Here is a 22,613-nt window from a genome sequence, read left to right on the forward strand (position 1 = left end):
GGTAAAAATATAAATTAAAATACCAAATTGCTTAGAAAATAAGCTCCTTAAATACGAAATTGACCCGAATTAACTACTACATTTGACGGTAAATCACCTTAGGTATAAGATATGTGCCTCTTCTTGACCGAATACACTTCATCACTTTGATCATCGCGTCACAGTTGACGCATCCCCCCTGAATTTGTGTTCGGTGTTGCTTTTGATATTGAGCATATATGGTGTCACCAATGAAACTCTTAGATGGTTTGAGAAATTGTTTCAGTTGGCTTGATATCCACCCCAGCTTCACGGCACAAGTCCGTGACTAGGTGCAGAAATATATACCAACCTTTGATTCCTTAACGCATTTCCACATGCAGTCATGGATCCAATTTTCAAAATATATGCGCTTCTCCTACAAAAAGTCATACAACAAAATAGCTCAGAAGACATTAACATTAGAATCATTCAAAGGAGGACAAATACGAGTAAAGATTAATTGTATCCACATTTGGCATTCAAAAACATAATTGTCTGATTAAAACTAAGTGGTATTGTAGCATTAGGCCTATTTTTCGTTAAAAAATTAATTACGACATCCATATCAATTTTCGGAATAATGGTCGCGTCCACTTTATTCAAATAATCGCGTTTGGAATATGGAATGTCATAATATTTACATATAGCACAAGGGAAAATGTCAACTTTTTTCCCTCGAACAAAACTCTATCACCCTCAGTGTATTTTAGATTAGCATAAAATTCTATTACGACTGGGGCAACGGCGGTCTATTTCAAGAGAAGGAAAAATGTGTATCAACCATGGTGCTTGGCTAAGTCCAACAACTCATTACAAAAAGGACGTGGCTAGATCAAAGCCACGCTCTTGAATAAAAGTTTGGCTCTGAAGTTCTAAAAAAGTAGTCATCAGCCTCCTTACACTTATTTTTTTCACATTATGATCAGGAGACGAGCATGCAAACATGATAAGTGATATTCAACAATAACCCACAATAATCATTCAACTTAAAATTTTGCAAGAATATATGAAAACGCCCTAAAAGTTGAAGTTTAGAATCCTTAACCTTAGTTTTGGAGAAGTAGAAGATGAATGTTGACCACCACTTGCTTAGGTCATGCTCTAATGTTGAAGACTGGGGCTAAAACATTTAAGAGATTAAAGAAAGAAAGTGCAGAAAACTTTGAAGAAGTACCGAAAATTTTAAAGAAAATCAATAGTTCTAGCCCAATATTGAAAGAAAAGAGAAGGGGAAATTGCTTTTTGGTTTGAAAATTGAAAGATTGAAGAAATAGGGGTTAAAGGGGCTTTAAAAAAAATTAAAATAGAGGGTTTTCGGGCCGGGTCACGACAGAAAAATGAGTTTTTCGCGAAACCCAACAGTCATGTCGCGACTCTAATTCGTGGTATGGTGACACTAGGAGTTAACTATCTCTCGTGTCGCAATGGTAGAGAACCTCAATTTCAAAATAGGTTTATTCTTTGGATTGCATTCATCCCTCGAAATAGGGTTCAATTTAATTAGCTTTAAGTCCAACGGTTAGCCATTGTGGCTAAAAATTTTGGTGGTTTTAAAGGAAGTAATATTCTATAGACAGAGAGGTATGGTAGATGCGGGTTGATGTTGTATGAGAATTTTGTTGGGTGGTCCTTATCATTTCCCTCATTACCATGATTTGAGCCACTGCCACTAAATGGGGGCATTTTACGGATTCAATAGAGCCATAGTTGTGGCCACATCTTGTACATTTTAACTTTGCAGTTTTATCCTAACCCAAGGCTTGAGCCCCTCAAGAAAGTAGAACATTTTATCCTTTCCTAACATGTTCCTAAAGTCTATCATTAGGGTGGAGAAACTGCTCACAAACACTCGAATTGTTCTTGTCTTAGCTATTTCCCTAAGCTTCCGTCTCATTGTGTAAAGAATTAACTCTTTAACTCTTACTTTAGATTGCTTCAAGTTTTGATAGGGCGTTCATCATTTACAAATTTTGAACACCACCACAACTTTGCAGCACCCGCAAGATACATTACGGCCATGACCACCTTGCCGTCGTCTTAGTTAGTGTACACAACCTTGAAATATCGCTCCATACTGAACAAGAAAATTTTGAGTTCTTTGTCATCCCTTGCTCCTTTATAGTGTCACAGTTCTGGCACCTTGGCGCGCTTACCTTTGTCTATTGTGCAATAACTCATTCGTCTCACAGCCATTTGAAGCACATTCACTTGAGCCTCGAGCTCCTCAAGTCCCTATTTAGTGACGCTTGTAACATCCTTTGCCTCATCACATAGGTTGCTTATCACTTCCTCAGTCCTATGTTTAATAATGCCAATGCCATCCCTTTTCTCATCACCCAAGCTATTCACATCATTAGATAGCTATTTTTAGGCTATCTTAATTTCCCTCATCTAGTCACTCATGACCATATGTGCTTTTAAAGCAACCACTGTAGCCTCAACCTCTTCAATTCTAGTGTGGTCCTCTGACTCACCACCTTAAGTAGCAACCATCATTGAATATGCTCAACTAAGGACAACGCAACTTGACTCTAATACCACATGTCATGAACTGAACGTTGTTCTCTCATTTGTTAACCCATGCGACACTTTGATAAAAGCTTCCACTCAAATCAACCAAAAATCTCAATAGTCTATTTAAAGATAAGCAAGCCACAAATTAATCTCTAGCCACATTGCAATCCCATAAGGCATAGAAAATACACCTGATCTACCTCTCCTTCCTTTAGAAGGAAAAAGACTTTATTATTTTGAAAAGAATTTACAAAGAAAAAGGGTTACAAAAGTGATCCAATTACACTTACCGACGTTCGACTTGGGGTCGTTGGCGCAACCCTATAAAGAATACCTTATCTAATGAAATAGTCTAACAATTGTTGATTATCCACCCCTATAAAATGTAAAAGTGATTTAATAGGAATACTACCATGTAACATTTTTTTAAAAGAATATTGAAAAACATTGTTTTTAATCGAATACTAAGAGATTTTTTTGAGCCAAAATGCCAAAAGGCATTAAAACGTTTAAATTTGGGACTTTCCTTCTTTTCTAAATACACTATCCCCTTAAACTCTTTACCTTGCCATGATCTTATAAGGGTGAGTTTGGATGGACGGTGTGTTTACTTGCGGTTAGTGTAAAAACAGCGGTGGCGGTGAGATTAGACATTGTAGCAATACTGTAGCGTGAGACAAAAAGTAAGCTAAACGCACCGCACCGCACCCAATCGCCCATCCAAACCCACCCTAAGAAGGTGACCTCTAGTATCGTACTCTATCACAACCCTACAAAACTAAGTCGCGACACAGAAAAGTGTTGCAAACACCTAAATAGTGCATTGCTACAATAGTAGTGTTTGCTTTTTCATTTTTTTTTCTTTTCCGATTTTTCTAAATTTCTTTTATTAAGTAAACAGTAATTACATCAAATAATAAATGTTTGATTGATTTTTTAATAATAAAACAATATATATATAAGATTTTAATAATTAAAATACTCAAAAACACAAAACTTCAATAATTAAAATGGGCCTGAAAATCAAGTACATGGCCCAAAGGTTCAATTATATTAAACAAGATTCTCCAATTAGAAAATTGTCAAAAAAACCTCCAAATAAGTTCAAATACAAATTAATATTTAATGTCTAAATCAATAATTATACTAATGAAAAGATTTGATTAATATAATATTAATACTTTTAGAATTCAATTACAAAAATTAATTTAAAATCTGAGAGATTAATACTTATGTACAAACAAAATTTAATTAAATTATAACTAAACCTAATAATTCATATGTTTGTATCAATGTAATGGTTTCATACCATATTCTTATTCAAAGTTATATATTTATAAATTTTAACATATTAATAATTCATATCATTTAATATATCAGTATCATATTTAAATTAATATTTTCAATATCATATGAAAAAAAGTCATATCTAAAGATAAGAAACGTGACAAAAACAACCAAACAAAACAAGCTTCCCAAGAAGAAGATTGTCCTATTTTATGGAATATGCATTGTTGTCTTTTCTTTTCTTTCTTTTTTTTTTAAAGCTTCAATGGAATATACATTCCAAACAATGTTAGAATCAATAAGATTTTTTTTATTTAGAAAATAAATAAGTAGAGGTGTATATGGGCTGGGCCAGGTAGAAGTTCGATTCTAAAAATATTTTAGTGTTATAAAATTAATGGGTTAATAACACACATTACGTTTAAAAGAAACTGTCCAAATAAAGACTCACCACTTACTTCCCAAAATTTCGAGTACGAATAGGTTCTACAAATGAACATCTTTTGAGCACCAAATTTTCATTTATTATATTATAATTGTGATACAGATAATTATAATGGTTGCAATTGCATTTATTATATTATAATCGTGATAAATTGGATGCCATTATTACATTGATATCTAGTATTTAGATATACGATAGGTTTTGAGTGTGCTTAGAAAATGTCTTTGGAAATAAAAATCTCATCATTTTGATGCTTCAATTCCCTCTCTAACCTTGAACTTCTTAATTCAAACCTTTGGTTTAACCAGTCGACAATGTCTGAAAACACAATTTCGGTGTTCTCTGGTGTTTCACCATATAACAGGCCATGCCACATTCCAGGATATAGCTTCAATGTCTTGTCTGAAATCGATGCCACATCGTATAGTTGTTGGCTTACAGCTTTATCTGTTACTTTATCATCTTCTCCTTGAAGAATTATAAATGGTAATGAAACCTGGAATTAAGAAACTGTCATATATTTTGTTCAATAAAATTGAATTAAAAGTTAAATCTATATAAAAAAAATTTATTAATACCTCATTAAGCCTTTGTTCAACCTCAATGCTCATCTTTAGAAGTTCCAGGCCTGTATTTAAACGAGGACGACCTTTGTAGCAATATGGATTTCCTCTAATCTGGAATTAATTAACTTTAGCAAACAATATAAAATATTAAAACCATTGTCAGTATAGACCTATACTGACGAAAATGTACCTATACAAGCTGTCACTAATGCTATCACAAAGTGTTGTGTGATAGTTAATTTCACATCATCTATATCATATATATATATATATATATATATATATATATTAGTATAATTAAGATGTTTTTTATGTTCATTTTACGGTTCATAAAGATAAATCCTTTTGGGTTCATAGCTGCTCTTGCCATCAACACTATCTTTAGGAGTTGAATTTGAGTTCTCGAACACTTATTCGTGAAATCTAGAATCTTATTTTTTTAAAATATAATTAAACGTATAATTATACTAACCCCATCTAGCTTTAGTGACGATATCCTCCATCAGTATACCAGACATGATTATTGCTATACATATGCGGATACCAAACTCAAAGCGTCGGTAAAACTGAGTTGTGTCTATATATATTGGCTCGGAAAGCGTTAGTAAATACCTGTGCCCTTATCTCAGGCATTTTGTAACCAGTATCAATGACATCTGGACCTGGAATCATTCTCCAAGTTGGAATAAAATTGCAAAGCTTTTTCAAAACACTTGTCACTAAAGGATGTGGCTTCATTTTATCTGCAATCTGTGAATACAAAAATTTTGTTAATTAATATTTATATTTTTACGATAATAAAAATATGATTTCACTATTTTAATAGTCTATATTTTTATATTTTTTTAAGGATTAAATCAAATTTTTATCATTTTTGGGAGGGATCAAAGTGCAATCTTATCATTACTAATTTAAAATTTTATAAATTATAAAGGACCTAAATGAAAAGAATTTCATTTTAGAGGAGGCCAGGGCCCGGTCAGCCGCTGGTTCCACCACTGAATGTCTCAATTTTATTATTTGTTTACGATAAATTTTTTAAAATTATCGCATCAAAAAAATCTATATCTTGAATTTAAAATACAAATTGAATCACTCTAATAAATTATGCAAAATTACACCTACTGCCAAATTTAATCTAGACAAGTACAATTAATCCCATTCATTAATATATGATACCCACAAAAAATTTATGAGTTATTTAAATAATGTGAATTAGATTAACAATAAAAACACAAAAATAATATAAATGCAATAAAAAATAAATTATGGGCTAAAATTTACATATGATAGAACAAATTCTAAATTTTAATATATTTATATTTATATTATTTACATTTTAAAAATATGAGATATGATACACACATAATTGTAGATCGATGTATCGAAAAATGAAATTCGGCTGCCCAAAAATTTTGGACCACAGTCTAATCAAGACCCTACAGCGGGCACCATTTATTATATGACAAAATTAAGTTTTTTTTAAGGAAATAATTAATTAGAAAAACGTGGGAACACGTTAAAAAGGATGTTTTAATAGGACCAAAATGAAAAAAAGGTCATGATTTGGTAAAGGATTCAAAAATAAAAAAATAAATAAAGAGTAAAATTACCTTACACATGGGGGCAACAAGGACTGCCCCATCCCAATAGTCTGGCATTTTCCTGTGTATCATCAACAACACTGCTCCTCCCAGTGATTCCCCTAGCAAAATTCTCATCCTCCTTTTGTTCTCTTTTTTCTCTAAACCCAGTGTTTAATCATGCAAATTACAATTAAAAATGAAAACATTAATCCAAAAATGCAAAACTCTTGTTTAGAAAGTAATAATTAAGTTGAATAATTATCACCACATTAGAGGTACTCATGGGCCAGGCGGCCCGCCCGAAATATGGGAGGGTTTGGGTAAAAATATAGACCCGAAATATGGGCTTAGGCAAAAAAATGAGGCCCGATTAAAAAACGGGTCAAGCCTCGGGCACCACTTTTTTGGCCCGGGCCCGGCCCGGCCTAGCCCGAATATAATAAATATTTTTATTTTAAAATTTTTTTAATTTTAAAATACTTTTAAAATTCTTTTTTTAAATTTTTTTAATTTTAAAATATTTTTAAAATACTTTTAAATTTTTTTAATTTTAAAATATTTTTAAAATTTTTGTTTTAATTTTTAAAATAAATTTTTGGTATTTATTTAAAAACGGGCCGGACCGGGCCCGGGCTTATGAATTTTTTCCCGGGCCGGGCCTAGACAAAATTCTAGGCCCATATTCCGGGCCGGGCCCGGGCCTAGGACCCGGGCTGAAATTTTTTCTGGGCCCGGCCTGGCCCATGAGCACCTCTACACCACATATAAGCTTAACATTGAAAGGTTAATGGTTTAAAGATTTCAACCCTAAATCATGCAATTACACTTAAAAATAATCTGTAAGGTACAAATCTTGTTAAATTGTGTGACTCGAATCCCGTCATTTTCCCGCCCCCATAGATTTTTATTAAGTACAAAACTGGACTGGGATTGCAATCGAGGGTGCAGGGTGAAGCCCCTATGGTACGGATCATACCACATAAGTTGAGTCCGTATAGAACTATACTTCACTATTTGACTTTAATTAGAACAGGGTTGAAAAATTTTCACTTAAAATTTGTGTGTTCTTATTTCTCTTTTCTTATTTATTTGTGATCCACGTTTATTATAACAAAAAGAATTGAGAAGGTGAAAGATTTACCACATATTCGAGTGAAAAAATTGGAGCAATCATCAACAACATTGTTAAAACTTGAGATATAGCCTTGCAAACCAGATGACTTCCCATGCCCTTCATAATCTATTCCATAAACTGCAAATCCTGCTTTCACCAACCGATTTGCTGCAGCTGAATTCAACAACAACAATCATATTCATCACAAATTTCCATTCTGCATTTTTCTTCAAATACTCGTATTATATACTTACAGCTCATGGTGATGCTGGACTCCAGGGCATAACCATGGCAGATGAAGATTAAACCTTTGGGTTCTTCATTCACTGGAATCCATTTGCATGTAAATAGCTTTAAACCTCGAGAATTCAAGATATATTCCTGAAAAAATTATTGTTTAACAAATCAGAAACTGATAATATTATAACAAGTTTTCAAACTGAGAATCCAATAGACCAACCTCATCATATTGAACACTTCCATTGTCAAGCTCCTAAAAACATAAATACTTAATTAGATAATAGAGAATATTAACAATAAAACTGATGTTTAAACCTAAAATATAATCAGAACAAACCATGTTTTCTTTTTTCCCTTGTGTTTATATGGCTTCTGACTCTCTTCGTTCCCAGAAAGATGTGATGAAGGATATGCAAGAAGGTTAAAGAGTTGCTATTATATATAGATAGATAGATGGAGATGGGGTTTGGCAATCGTGGAGAGTTGCCTGAATAAATTAAATTAATTAAATATTATAATTCATATGTATTTGTGTTTCTTTATGTTATGAATAAATTATCATTTTATACCTTGACATTTTTTAATGTGGTACTCGTGTTGTTTTTTGGTTCAACGTGACATTTGTATTTGACAGAAATTATATATTTTGGTATCCAAAGGTGATTGTGTTAACTTTTAAGTGTTTAATTCAAGTTTTAGGGTTGATTTGATGAAAGTTAACTGCTCAATATTATTATGTTTTGATTTTTTTCATGGTTTTTTTAATAGAATAAATTTAGTGTTACTTGTGAATTTGTTTAATTTGTGAAATATAGTCCAATGGATGCGATTTAATTCGGGTTTTAAAGTTGATTTGATGAAAATTGTCAATCAACTTTCATAAAAAAAACGAGTCCATGTATGTCAGAATGTTGAAAACTAGTCCATGTATGTTAGAATGAAATATACGTGGCACACCACAAGTAACTGTCTAGTTATTCTGACAACCATGTCATTTTTAATAGAAAAATTGATAATATTTTTAATAAAAATGATCAGAACTAATTTGTCATTTTTTTAATAAAGAGGAAAATATAATCTAATTTCTATTACAGAGGTCTTCACGATAGTTTTATCAAGTTCTAGTGTTATTAGAGGAAGCAGCCGAGCAAGTAGGGTCTGTTTAGATATGAATTTTACAAAGAAGTTTTAGAACAATCAGAAAAATAAAACAAAAACTGGGTCACAATTCTCAAGATTTAATTAAATAAAAATATTATTAATATAAATATAATCCATTTTAATTTGTGTACTTTAATGTTCCAAATTGATTAGAAAAACTGGGACTGGGCGGCAGATATTTGAGAATTCGACCAACCACTGCTTCTTAGTGTCTCAAATGGATGCTTTATATTTCCTTTTGAAGTTTCTGCTCAGCCTTTCCAATGACCTTTTCATCACTATATCCATTTTTAAGATTTAATTATGGAATCTATCATAATCAATTTTTTATATTATATATACAATTTAAAGATCTTACCAGAGGAGATGCTTTGTTTGAACCAAGTTTCTTATAATCGTATATATATAATAAATTATTCAATTTTTTAAAAAAATAACTTTAACCCTTTATCTAATTTTTAACTTTTACATTTGTATTGTTTGTCAAATTACTCAAAATGGATGAAAAATTAATAAACATTAATTTTCTATCTATTTTGAGATGACACGATAAACAATGCAAATTCAATGACTAAAACAGACAAAAGAAAATAAATAAATTATTAAAATGACTCTTTTTTATAAAATTAGAGAACTAAATAAGTCATTATACCTTTTTATATCCTAATTACCTGATTCTTTATTATATCACCTAATAACTCTCGTTGATGGGTACATTTTGTTGAGAAAAGACTTTTAATGTATTTAGGGTTCAATCAATTGATCAGCAAACAGCACTTTAAAATTTTCTATCAAAAAGGGCTATATAAGTAGATAATTCCTAAATTTAGTATGATATTAAATATAAACTTTAAAAACTATTAATTAACCTAATTAAATTAAAATTGGCCATACAATTATATAAACTTGTGTAGGGTTTGGTCTATTTAACTCAAAAAACCCGACTTGTTTTTGGCTTGGGCTTGAAGACAACTTCATTATTATTATCTTTTAAATAGCATTTCAAAAATACTTTTTTACTTTATAAATTAAGAACCTACACAGATTGAGACATAAATTTATGATCTCATTGGTTGAAAAATGGTTATAAAAGATAATTATATTCTTTTCATTTTTTAATAATTTTCTTAAAATATATAGATAAATAAAATGGGGAATATAATACTCCCATCTCAATCTTAATATTTACTTCTACTAACTTGTTTGTATGGACAAAGAAAGACATAAAAACCTAGAAACATAGTTCCAACAAAGCAACACCAAATAAACACAACCACAAATTACATCACACTTTCAGTTCTCTGTCCATTCGGTTGGCAAATATATGTAATTTTGTTTAGTATTTTATAATCATGAAACCTCAATTTCTTTGGCTATAAGTAGAGAGATCCTTATATGGGTTTGCAAGCTGATTTGCCAAGAGCCTAACAATGCCGTCGTCACACTTTTGGCTTTTCTTCGAGATAGTGCCGATTTAATGGGTACCCATTCTATCCATATTTTTAATTTTTAAATATATTATCGGTTCGTATTTGATATATTGGTAATATATTTTTATTCCACAAATAGTTTTAAAAAATTGTCATGTATCTCCTCTTTTAAAATAATTAGTTTTTAATATTTTATTATACTCTTATATAACACTTATTAACCCCTTGACCCTACTTGTGGAGTCTAAATATATTATGTGACTATTTTTATTCTTTTCGTTTCCTTTTACTCATAATATATGTGTCACGAAAGGTAATAGTTTCAGTGACGCTATAACACCCCCCCACCCGACCCGATCGCTAAGACTGAGCTACAGGATGCTACAGTTGTTGCCGGAACAACTACAAATATTTAACATTCGATTTACATCATAATACAAGTATACATAAACATTCCAAATCATTATCATAATATATAACCTTTCCCGGGTCTTATACAAGCCTATGCATGCTCTAAAGAAAGCCCGAGATCGAACAAGGATCAAATTGCAACATTTTAAAAATTGTAGGTCATCCTCACGACGTAAGGGAGTTCCTCGTTGCAACGTGACATACTGACTTGGCTCATTGTGACGACAAGGTTCCTTATCACACCGTGGTATGAAATCCAGAGCTCTTCGCAACAACCATCGCCTGATGTCGCGACATGGACTATGTTTTTGGCACAAATTAGGCCATTTGGTACCTATTTCAGGACAACACTCACCACAAGGTTTGGTGCATAATTGCACAACCTAACTTGCACAATATGTCATACCCCAAATTTGACAGATCTAAAAAGAAGGCGTGTAGATATTACATGTTTTGGCGAGTTTTGGTAGTGTAATCCGGTAATCTACAAACTTTTGGCGAACTAAAGTTGATGCATAAAGTATCCGTCCATAGAAGTATCTAAGGATTTCATCTTATTGTATTCTTTGACTGAGGAAAGAGTACGACAAATGAAGGTTATGCCTTAAAGTGTTGGCTGAACATGAAGCGCCTACTAAGTATACGAGAAGTTTGTAAGGGACTAAAGTGTCTTTAAGACTACGGCATACACGAGTCACCGCCAAGGTATAATACCCCTAGTTGTTTGAACACTGTGCAAAGTAGGTTTGTAACGAGATCTAATTAGAAGCCAATTGAATTGACCGGTCAACTGGCATCAGCACAAGATTCTCTTTCATAGTTCTTTCAGTTTTTGTAGGTCAATTAAGGGATAATTTCTTTATGCATGTAACACTTATCAAGATCCACTGAAGAGAATTGGGTATATATATATGGTAAGAAGAAAACCTTGAGATGACTTTTCTTCTTTCTGTTCTACATTCAGGTTCTTCTTCTTAAACCAAAGCATTCTTTCCTTCTTTGTTAAATTGGAAGCTAAGGATCTTGGGATAATCTGTGGATATTTCAACTTCTTATTAAGTTTGATAGCCCTACATGTTACGATTTTAAAAGAGTAAGGATGTAAAGAAACATAAAACAGTAGAGTATAATTAAGAGGTTCTGCATGTGGGCCTTTTGTAATTGAGATATCAATAAATTGTTTGTAGATGAGTTTTTTTATAGAAGTTCTTGGTTCTTTTCAACAGTAGTTGTTGCTGGTTCAGGAAGTACGATCGGATTTAGAACTTTGAGCTACAGCGAATGTGAGTTTAAGGTGAGTCTTTATTTTGACTCATATATTTTAAATTATAATGGAAATTAGTATGTTGATGCCATTTCATATAATTGATGGTGTAAGTGTGTATACGAAGTATTGTAAAGATTCTGCATGTGCAAGAATGATAAGTGTGAAGTACTGCCTGAATAAGAAGTTGAGTGGTAAGTATGCATGTAAAATTTCGATATGGGAGAGTATGAATCAGTCAGGTATGTGAACAAATCTAGGTAAGTGAATTCCGAGTAAAACATCCATTTTTTATGCTTCTAGTAGAGCAGTTACATTACTAACCAGACTGGCAGATCATGATATGAAAACATGTGTAAGTCCATATGGTAGAGACCAATGGCATTATATGACAACGAAAATACTCATGGTGTATCCTTCGGTGAGATATAAACTAGACTGGCAGAACACAACATGAGGATGTATAAAACCATGTGGAGGAGACCCATAGCATTATATAACAATAAAAATACTCATGGTAATGCTTCCAGTGAGACGTAGACTGGACTGGCAGATCACAACATGAAATATGTATAAGACAATGTGGAAGAAACCCCATGGCACCCTCTGATATAGTCCAATGAGACAGTAAACGCGTAATCTTCTGTAAGGCCTGTATGGCATATTCGATAATATCTAAGTGACTTATTTTGTAACATCCTTGAAGTGAAGCCTGGTCAAACACTTCTGTGTCGCGATCTGGGTAAGCTTTGAGGCTTCTCCACTAGCTGATGATATGATAAAGAGTTGGTAATTGTATAAGTATCTCTGTTTTGGTTAGAATTCTGGAAAAAATTGATTATGACTTGAAGGCATTTCCTGAAAGAGTTCTCTGAAAGGCGGATTCGTCACAATAGTCTGTCAGCATAGGTAATTTGGCGTATTCAAAGTCATGAGTAGTCTAATAGATGTCAGATTTGAATTTGCTTATGATATGTAAGGAAGTAATCTGAATTATCTAGTATTTGTCAAATTTGAGTAATTTACGTGTCAAGTATAGAGGTTATCTAAAGTCTATGTTGTTCGCCAAGTCGGGCTTCTCCTACTCTATATCATGGTTGTTTGGAATTCCCTGGTATGATTTAAAATGTGTCATCCATCAGAATAAGATGTGATCTGACTGGTAATCTGATAATTGTCGATTCATTGTGAGAATCTGATGAAGGCAGAATTCGTATGAAGTTCATCTTAAAGATCCGCTAGTATGAGTATCCACCAAGAGTAATATCTATAAGTACACCATTCTGTAATAAGTGTTCAATGACCATGTGAGTGAAAATTTGCAAAAGCTAAGTTTGTATGGGTATTGCTATGAGAAATGCATTTGTTTGTTGTAAAGGAAATAAGATTCGTATTGAGTAGTGAATTCTAAAATCTGCCTATGAGGTGATTTGTGATCAAGTATGGAAGTTGGCGTATAGCATGAACCCAATATTAGAAAGGTATTTGTCAAAGACAGAAAGAAAATCTAGAATAATCAAAATAAGGATATCAACAATAATTTCTTCAAGGTAATATGGATTAAAACTCTTCAAGTTCAATTGAACTTACAAGTGTTTGGCTATGTTACAGGTTCCACTTTAAAAGTGGGTGCGCCTAGAGGGACCAAGCCAAAAATGCGTCGTGGTGGCAGATCAAGTTGCGATATTATGCATACAGAGGGTATTATAGGGAATACGCATTCAGTTCACTACACTTTAAGATTTTGTCCTTAGCAAAGTTTCTAAATTGTAATGTCATATATTGATTTTAAAAGCTTGATGTACTCTTAGATATTTCTTTAATTCTTTTGTTTTCAAGACACTTAATAAAATAATAAGTATTATAGAAAAAGGGTTATATGCCGATTATTTTTAAATTCTTGCTAAGTTTTACGTGTTGTAACATCCGATATCCGGACTCGGTGATTTAGTTTGGGTATAGGATGTTACACAACAGCATACCAAAATGCATGTCAAAACATAGTATCTAATCAATTCCAGACATCCATTTCAACATTTCCACAATTTGGCACCAAACATACCAATTCAACTTAACCAAATTCAACGTAATAAACCATGCCTTTAAGCTATAGAATACCATCATTTACCATTCTAATTCATTAAGCAAATTTGTCATTCAAGTGCAACATTTATAGCTTATTACATTACCAAACTTACACATATACATATATGATCATTAGTATTCCATAATTCAAACGTTAGCCAAGTTCAACCAAACTATCAATCCAAAGTTAACACATATATTAACATCTATGTACATGCCACATAATCTGACTTTAAAATGTTTGAAAGACTACCAAATTGAACATGGGATGGTGTGAACTTCTTGTAGATCCGATCAACATGTTCCGCAAGTTAGCAATCTACAAGGAAAAAGGGAGGCAACAGGGTAAGCATAATGAAGGCTTAGTAAGTCAATATGAAATTTTACTTAACTTACCTTGATAATTCAATAATTAAGCAATTAAAACATATTAGAATAAAACATGACAATCCTTTGGCATCCTTATACTTTCATATGCATATCAACAAAAACATTCAAAGGTTAGTTCATTTGCATAACATGAACTTATAACATAATCATATTAATATGTAATAATTCATTTTAAACATGTACTAACCAAATCATAAACCATATGCAAGCATATATATTTCCATTCATGTATAATCATTCAGCCATTCATTTTTCTGTTAAATTACCATTTTCTAGCCCGAAAGAACTTCAGTAAATTGAACTTAGATACTCGAGACTATTTCGCTCACACAAGCTTTTATTTATGAAATGGCTCACACAAGCCTTCGTATTTAGGTTGCTCACACAAGCTTCAGATTAGGATTGCTCATACAAGCTTAGTTTGATGATTGCTCACACAAGCTTCGGAATATCCACAACACATGTTGGATCTCAAATCATCATAAAAAATCCCTGATCAACCCATTCCTTTTTGGACCCTAATGACATGTCATTTGTATCCTAATCGTTTACTAAGTTTATACGGGCACCGTTACTGTTATCATATCATTTCAAGCCCCATAGCAGTATACATATTTTACACATTTCACATAACATTTTGTATCCACTTCAATACTTTGTATCATTTACTAATAACCATAATTTCTCATTCTTTGCAATTTAGTCCTATTGATACCAAAATCAATCAATTCACATTTAAGCATAGCAAAAAGCAAATCAAATTCAATTAATTCATAACATGAATAAAATGGTAATTTCCATATGAACTTACCTAGCAAAACAACAAACAATTGAATCTTTAAAAACTAATCTGCAATTTTTCCTTTTTCCCCGTTATCTTCAGTTTGATTCAATTCTTGATCTATATAATAGTTCAATTCAATTATCAATTTCATCCCTTTTGTAACATCCTATAATATGCATATATCAATTCAATTTCATTATCCGAATGCCCCCTAAAATTTTGTATTTTATTCAATTTATAACTCTTATATGCACAACTAAATGAGTGCTTGTTGTTGGCATTCATGCTCGTGTTGTTGCTATTGGAATAGCTGTTGATGTAAGAACTATTCTTACTTCCAAAGATGTTCTTGAAGTATTGAGAACTGTTACATATTAGAGTTTTAGTTCGAGACTTGATGTCCCAAAGTTGAAAGGTACCTTGGGTAGGGATCGTAAAATCCTAGGAAATGATTGTACTGAGGATAATACTGTTCTGACTAAATGCACTTATATAAATCATGGTACTATGGCCAAAGTTTCTATTTCCCTGGGGAACTTGGTTATTTTGATTAGCTTGGTTTTGGAAGTATAAGAAGTTTTGGTTATTAGGGAAGTTTAGATCATTGGGGAAGTTGTTATTGGGATAATTCATTTTTTTGATTGATTTTGATGGTCGAGAGTGAGTCCACACTCACCACATCAATTGTTAATATAATAAGGAGGTTGTGGTCATTTGGTACGATTCACCCACGCTGCCAATTTTCAAGTTTGGAAAACCAATTGAATTGCAACAAATTTTTGGATGGGATCCAGGCATATCTGGGCTATGATGTTTGCATAGCTTTCGAAAAGCTATCTATTAGCTTCAAAACGCACTTTGAATCATTTGATTTCGAGTCCAATAGCTCAAGTTATGACCATTTTACTGATGATTGCACAAGCAGAATTTTTCGACGCAATTATTACGGAAAATTACGAGTTTCGGGCTTTAATTCGAGTTTAAATCACATTGAGTTCGAGTTTAAAGCCTAATTTTGATCATATATGAGCCCAATATTGTATCTATTAGGTTTTATTATTTTATTATTTATTTATTCCGAATTTTAGGATTTTTTTCATGTATTTTAAGTTGCTTAGGAGTTTTATGTTTCTTAGTCAAGAAGAAAGTTTAGTTTAAAACTACACTTGTTTAGATTAATTATAGATTCATCATACTTAAGAGTTTTATTTGGATATAATCAACTAGTCTATATAAAGGCCTCTCATTGTTCATTAGATACACAATTCATTCTTCATCATTTAATATTTTATTAAAAATGTCACTCACGTAATTTCACACAATTTTATTGATTAATTAGAAATTTTCAATTTATGTCAAACTTAATATGCATAACTACATAAATAGAGCATGAAATATGACGGTTGAATTATTAAAATATTAATCGCATAAAAAGTTACGGAAGAATGTAAAACTACTTAAATTTTATATAGGTTTTAAGTGGATCCTTTTTTAATATACATACTATTATTTAAGTGTTTTATTGAGTTGATATCACCCTCAACCAAGTCATCAACTCAAATATTAAATATTTATTTAAAATCCAATTTCACGAAATTTTTTGGTTAAAATAGCCAGTAACTTTTTTAACCTCAGTTAAAAATTAAACCAAAAAAAACAATAATTTACATAGTAAAATAAGTTAAAAGGATTTAAATACTAAAATAAGTAAATAAATGTACCTCAAAGCTCAAACGGTGAATAAAACCTGTATTAAAAGATTAACTTATTTCCGAGCGAACATTGTTTAATTATATTCAATTCTCTTGTATGTTAGAAACTTAGGTTTTATGTCTTTCTTTTTAGTAAAGTTTTATTCTCTTATATATGAACTCAATTATGCCTTTGCTGCTTCTTCGGGAAGCTCTTATATGAATTGTTGAATGGAATCCGCTTAAAGGGTTGTTTTCTATTAGATCAACTCGAATCTCGAATAATTGGTATTATTTTTAGAGTGTTTATGTTTAATTTTAGCCCTAGATTTTTGTCTCCTTACTTTAAGTAGAGCTCAAATAGATTCACGGAGTTTCGGTGGGAATACCTAGACCTACCAAGAAAATATTTTTATCATTTAGTTTTAGTGGGGATTCAAATTCATGCCCCTAAAATGTCTTAAAGAATAGGAATACTACCATTTAGCTAGGCATATCAGGTATACTAAGATAAAGCATTATAATGTATTAGTTAATGATTCAATTCCCATAAGTGAACTTTGATAATTAATATTTTTAATAATAATAATACTTTTTTCTATAAACTTGCAGATCATATCCACGTCAACTGAGACTGAGAATCCGAAACCAATTCTATTCAATATAAAATACGCACGAATTTAAATGAGATGAAATTAAGTGAGTTGATTGGATTTCTAATATTAGGTCGAATGAATGCTTTCAACTCCTAATCCCATTAACTTACCATTTAATCCCCAGCAAGTAATCACCATCACTCACCAAATCCATGTGCCCCAATTTATTTATTAACATTAAATGTTTATTTTATATTTTATAAATAAAATTTAGGGTCTGTTTGATTGATGGAATTGATTTTCCGGAAAATCATTTCCAACTTTTCCAGCGTTTGATTGGAGGAAAACATTTTCCATTTGGAAAATGAACTCCAAAACAAGGGAAAATGGGTTACATTTTAGGGAAAATGTCTTACCCTTCCAATTTCCGTAAGACATTTTCCGTGCTCTCCTCTCTATCGCCTCCTTCATTCCTTCCTTCATTTCCGGTAGAAAATTGCTTATGTTTATCGATTTTCCAGTAACTTATTAATATATATTAATATATGTAAAAATAACTTTTCCGAAAAAATATTTTCAAAAAATCTGCCAAGCAGCAGAAAATATTTTACACAGATTCAATCAAACACCAGAAAATATTTTCCAGTAAACGGAAAATATTTTACTGGCAATCAAACAGACCCTTAATAATAAATTCAGCCTCAAATTTTCATTATTAATGTAACGTTATTTTTTTATATATCATATTAATAAATAATAAAAACGTAAAAAAATTATAATTCCAAACAAAAAAAAGTTATTCAAAATTAAATAAAATAAGAAAGCCTAAAAAAATAAGAAAATCATGAAAGTTTTTCAAATTTTCAAAGTTAAATTATAAAAAAATAGGGTTTTCCTCAACAGTCAACCCTTTTTTTTTCATTCACTGCACATGTTTTCTCTCTTTCCAGTTTGCATATCTATTTTATGGATATCTTTGATGTCTTCTCAAGTTATGATGGACAAATAACAGTATCTGTCGTTCGCTAAAACTCCATCGGCCAATAGTAGTTTTTCTTGGAAAGTGGGTGACTCTTCGTCAATTTCTTAATTTGTTTTGTTTTGAGAGTATTTTAGAATAATAAATGATTTCATGTGTCGATTTGGATCCGTGTTGTTTTAAGTTTTATATTTTTTTTTGTTTGTTTTTCCATTATTTAATAAGTATTCAGTTTTAAAATTTTTTGTCTGCTATTGTAACACGTTTTTTAGTATTGCTTATACATGTAATCTTAGTTTTATAAGTGGTTTTAGGGATGATTTTGTTGCCATCCTCTTTAGTTTGGTAAATGCTTGGTTCTTTTGTCGATTTTTGCTCACCGCTTTGAACCATCCGGGGCTGATTTCCTTATCATATTAAGTGCTTACAATCACTCCAGATATGTCGTGCATGAGTTGTGACAAAGCCAATTGTCAATGTGTCATAATCTTCTATTAATGCTGAGGCTAAAGCATTTGTCGTGTTGATGGAGTTTATCCTTCACCATCTATGACGAGTGTTTGCTATTTTTTCTCTGAATTGTATAGTTTCATTCATTGAATGAATTATAATGAATTTACCTTTCAAAAAAATAATAATAAAATTATAGTTGTGAATATTTGAAAAATCAATTAATTTATTAAAAAAATTGCACACAATTGAGCCTTCAATTATCAAAATTAAATTAATTGAGTTTTTCTGTTGATGATTTCCATTAACAGATGCTAACGTAACAAGTAAGAACACTTTTATGATAACATATGGCATCTCCGTATAAAAGGTAAAATAACGTAAATAATCCATATTAATAAATATATTAAAATTTAAATTTTATTTAATTTAAAAAAATTGAAAGAGAATGCTTATAGAAAAGCAAGTGAAGGCTTCTCGATGGGACTGCTGACCTCTACTCGCAACATTTTATTGGGTAAATTATTTTATTATTAATTTTTTATTTACTCAGTACTTTCCGAAATTAAATATTTTAATTATTTTTCCATTAGTTGTCGCTAAATGAGTATCAAAAAGTTGATTTAAGTTTTTTATTGATTTAATAACAAATTTAGCCTTTCAATATTTATATATTTTATTAATTTGATCATAAATATAGAATATTCAAGAATTTAGCCCTCAATATTTACTAATTTTACCATTTTAATTCAAATTCTAAAAAATTAATAAATTTAACCCTCAAAATTTATCTATAAAATTCGACGATGGTTGAGCATTTTATTTTATAGTTTTTATAATAATTAATTTAGAAAAGAAGTTATATGTCCATATTGTGGTCACATGTTAAAATCCTAACATAACAGAAGCAAAAACGTGGGGAATTGTATCAGATGAATGGATAGATAACTAAAACAGCTGTACTGTTTTTCTTTCAACAATCAAACCTCAAGCAAAATATTTGATCAATTCTTCCATCGTTCAAGTGTGAAACAATCATTGAAAATCTCCCCTTCTTTTTCTTTCTTTTCAATTCAATTTATTGAATTAGAATTTAATTGATAAATTTTGTAAATTTCGAGCACTAAATTTATTAAACACTAAAATGATAAATTTTGTAAACACTAAGAACTAAATTTCTTGAATATTGTATATTTAGGATCAAATTAATAGAATGTGTAAATATTGGAAAGCTAAATTTATTATTAGACTGATACAAAAAGCCACATCAGCTTCCCGCCACTCATTCAACGACAACTAACTAGAGAGTAACCAAAATATTTGATTTCGAAAATTTTAATAGTTGTTCGGTCAAGATAGAACAAAAATTTTGTAGTTTATCCTATTTTATTGCCATGTTGTCTTTTTTTCTTTGTCTTAAACGAAATTATGTAACTTCAATCCTTCTATAATTCTTCAAATATAATTCTTCCATAGGAGTATCTGCATAATCATGTTTAGATTTTGTTCCTACTATTTATTTGGTTTAGTTGATGATTATTTAATTTAGACTATTTTTTTATGTCTAGATTATATAAGCAAATTTTAATTAAATCAGCCCTAAAACTTAAATTGAATACGAAAAAGTTAAATTCTATTATTTTTAGTACCAAAATATATAGCTTTTCTCAAACACGGTATCAAATTGAACAAAAAATGATACCAGTTCTACATTAGAAAAAATGTCAAACTCATGTACCAAATGATATATTAAGCCTATTGAAATTCATTAAATAAATTATAAACAATAATCTATATCCATATTATTAGTTAAAATTTTGACTGAGTTAGTGGCAACTATTATTTTGACTTTTTGAGGATATTTTTATCTTTTATATTTGTAATAAGCCTAATTTGCCCGGGCCCAAAAGCTCAAACACAAATAAACCAAAAATAAAATAAAAACCAATAGCAGTCCTTTTTAATTGTTTAGTATTACAAAACCCAATACAATATAAACCTAACCCATTACCTAATTGCATTACCCTACCCCAGGCCCAAATTACAAACCCATTGCAGCCCAAAATCAAAACCCAACACCTAGCCTAACAGACACCAAAATCGGAAAACCCTAGCAGCTAGGGTAAGCCTCCAGCGCCGCAACAGAGCCAGGCTTCCCCCTCGCGCGTGTTGCGCCCGCGCGCGTGTAGTGCCTCCGAGCCGAGCCACGCCACCACCAGGGACCACGCCGTACGCACGCCCGCACACATCCGTACCTGCAGAAACGCACAGAAGGAGTAGGAAAAAATGACAAAGAACGGGCAGAAATCGAGAGCAAATAGGAGTAAATAAGAAATATGTAAAAAGGGATTCGGGGGGGATTTCTTTTTTTTCTTTTGGCAATATAAAGCCATGTCAAAAATCTGTAAAGGGGGGGCGCGCAGATTGTAAAGAAAAAAGGCAGAAAATCAAAAAAAAAAAAAAGGTTTTCTCTATATATGTCTATCCGCATTTTATAAATATTTTGTACACCTTTTATAATATATATACGCATATGTGTATGGATTTGTTTGTTTACATTTTATATATAATAATTTTAAAATGTTTACGTATGTATGTACCTTTCTACATTTACATCATTTTATTCATTTTTTGTTTATTTCTTTATTTGTATTCATATTATTTAGAATGAATGTTTTAACATTATTGTTTGTATGTTTGCCATGGTGTACTATATTAGCTTGTCTTTTTTATTTTATAGCCTTCGCTTGTATTATTTTACTTATATCATAATCGTTATTCTATTACGTCAATTTTTACCTAGATTCAAAAAAGAAAGAAATTTTAAAAATAAGTAATGCTCGATATTTGGGATTTTCGAGAAAATCGAGCCCTAATGTATTGGGTTCTGATTTTCTTCGTTGAATCTAAATAATCGGGATTACTCTTCTTTACAAAAATTTCAAATGAAAACCCATTCTTGGGAATTCGACACGTTGTGTCCTAACGCATTGGATACGACATGTTATTTTCTCGAGACGAGGATTTTAAAGGCAATGTTTGATACTTAGGATTTTGTGAAATCGAACCCTAACTCATTGGGTTTCGATTTTCTCATTTGACCTAAATAATCGAATATCCTTCTCAAAATGCGTAGGTTTTAAAAGTCAAGAGATAAGCTTAATTTTGAGGATTTAAAATGTTGCACTCTAACTTACCGAGTGCAACAATTTATTTCTTCGAAATAAATGAATCTCATCGCCCAAATCATCTTACTCAAGTTTTCTTTTCAAAAGATCGTATTTTAAAATCTTTTCAAAGTTTCGACGTTAAGACATTAAACAATCAATTCGGTACCAATTTTAGGCGTTACGAGGGTGCTAACCCTTCCTCATACGTAACCGACTCCCGAACTTGTTTTCTTGAAATTCGCAGACCCTAAAAATTATTTTTAAGGTGACCTGATCACACCCCAATGAAGGATCGGTGGCGACTCCAATTTTCATTTTTTTTCAAAGTCGATCCCTGTTTTTCAAACTTATAAAAAATGGTTTCGACAATATTTTTATATAAAACCTAGAAAATACATACACACAATGGGGTTTGAACCCAAAACATAA

The 22,613-nt window shown here is 31.3% G+C and overlaps 1 protein-coding gene across 1 annotated transcript; it reads right to left on the reverse strand.

Annotated features, from left to right (window-relative positions):
• Positions 1 to 4,323: 4,323 nt before the first annotated feature.
• Positions 4,324 to 8,254, reverse strand: LOC105774328 (caffeoylshikimate esterase). Its single transcript, XM_012596786.2, has 8 exons — positions 8,111 to 8,254; positions 7,994 to 8,026; positions 7,788 to 7,914; positions 7,561 to 7,707; positions 6,447 to 6,577; positions 5,446 to 5,583; positions 4,846 to 4,944; positions 4,324 to 4,763 (listed from the first exon to the last, which is right to left on the reverse strand). Exons 1-8 carry the CDS (start codon positions 8,111 to 8,113, stop codon positions 4,479 to 4,481), a joined length of 963 nt encoding a protein of 320 aa, XP_012452240.1. The 5' UTR covers positions 8,114 to 8,254; the 3' UTR covers positions 4,324 to 4,478.
• Between the last annotated feature and the right edge of the window lie 14,359 nt (positions 8,255 to 22,613).

The sequence above is a fragment of the Gossypium raimondii genome, chromosome 6 (assembly GCF_025698545.1).
Source record: "Gossypium raimondii isolate GPD5lz chromosome 6, ASM2569854v1, whole genome shotgun sequence".
NCBI classification, from domain to species: Eukaryota; Viridiplantae; Streptophyta; class Magnoliopsida; order Malvales; family Malvaceae; genus Gossypium; species Gossypium raimondii.

Excerpts from the sequence above, each read along its gene's own strand:
- LOC105774328 (XM_012596786.2), bottom strand. Across the intron at positions 7,708-7,787 it reads GTCCAGCATCACCATGAGCT|CTGCAGCAAATCGGTTGGTG; the intron begins GTAAGTATATAA and ends TGTTGAATTCAG. Across the intron at positions 5,584-6,446 it reads TTGTTGCCCCCATGTGTAAG|ATTGCAGATAAAATGAAGCC; the intron begins GTAATTTTACTC and ends TTGTATTCACAG.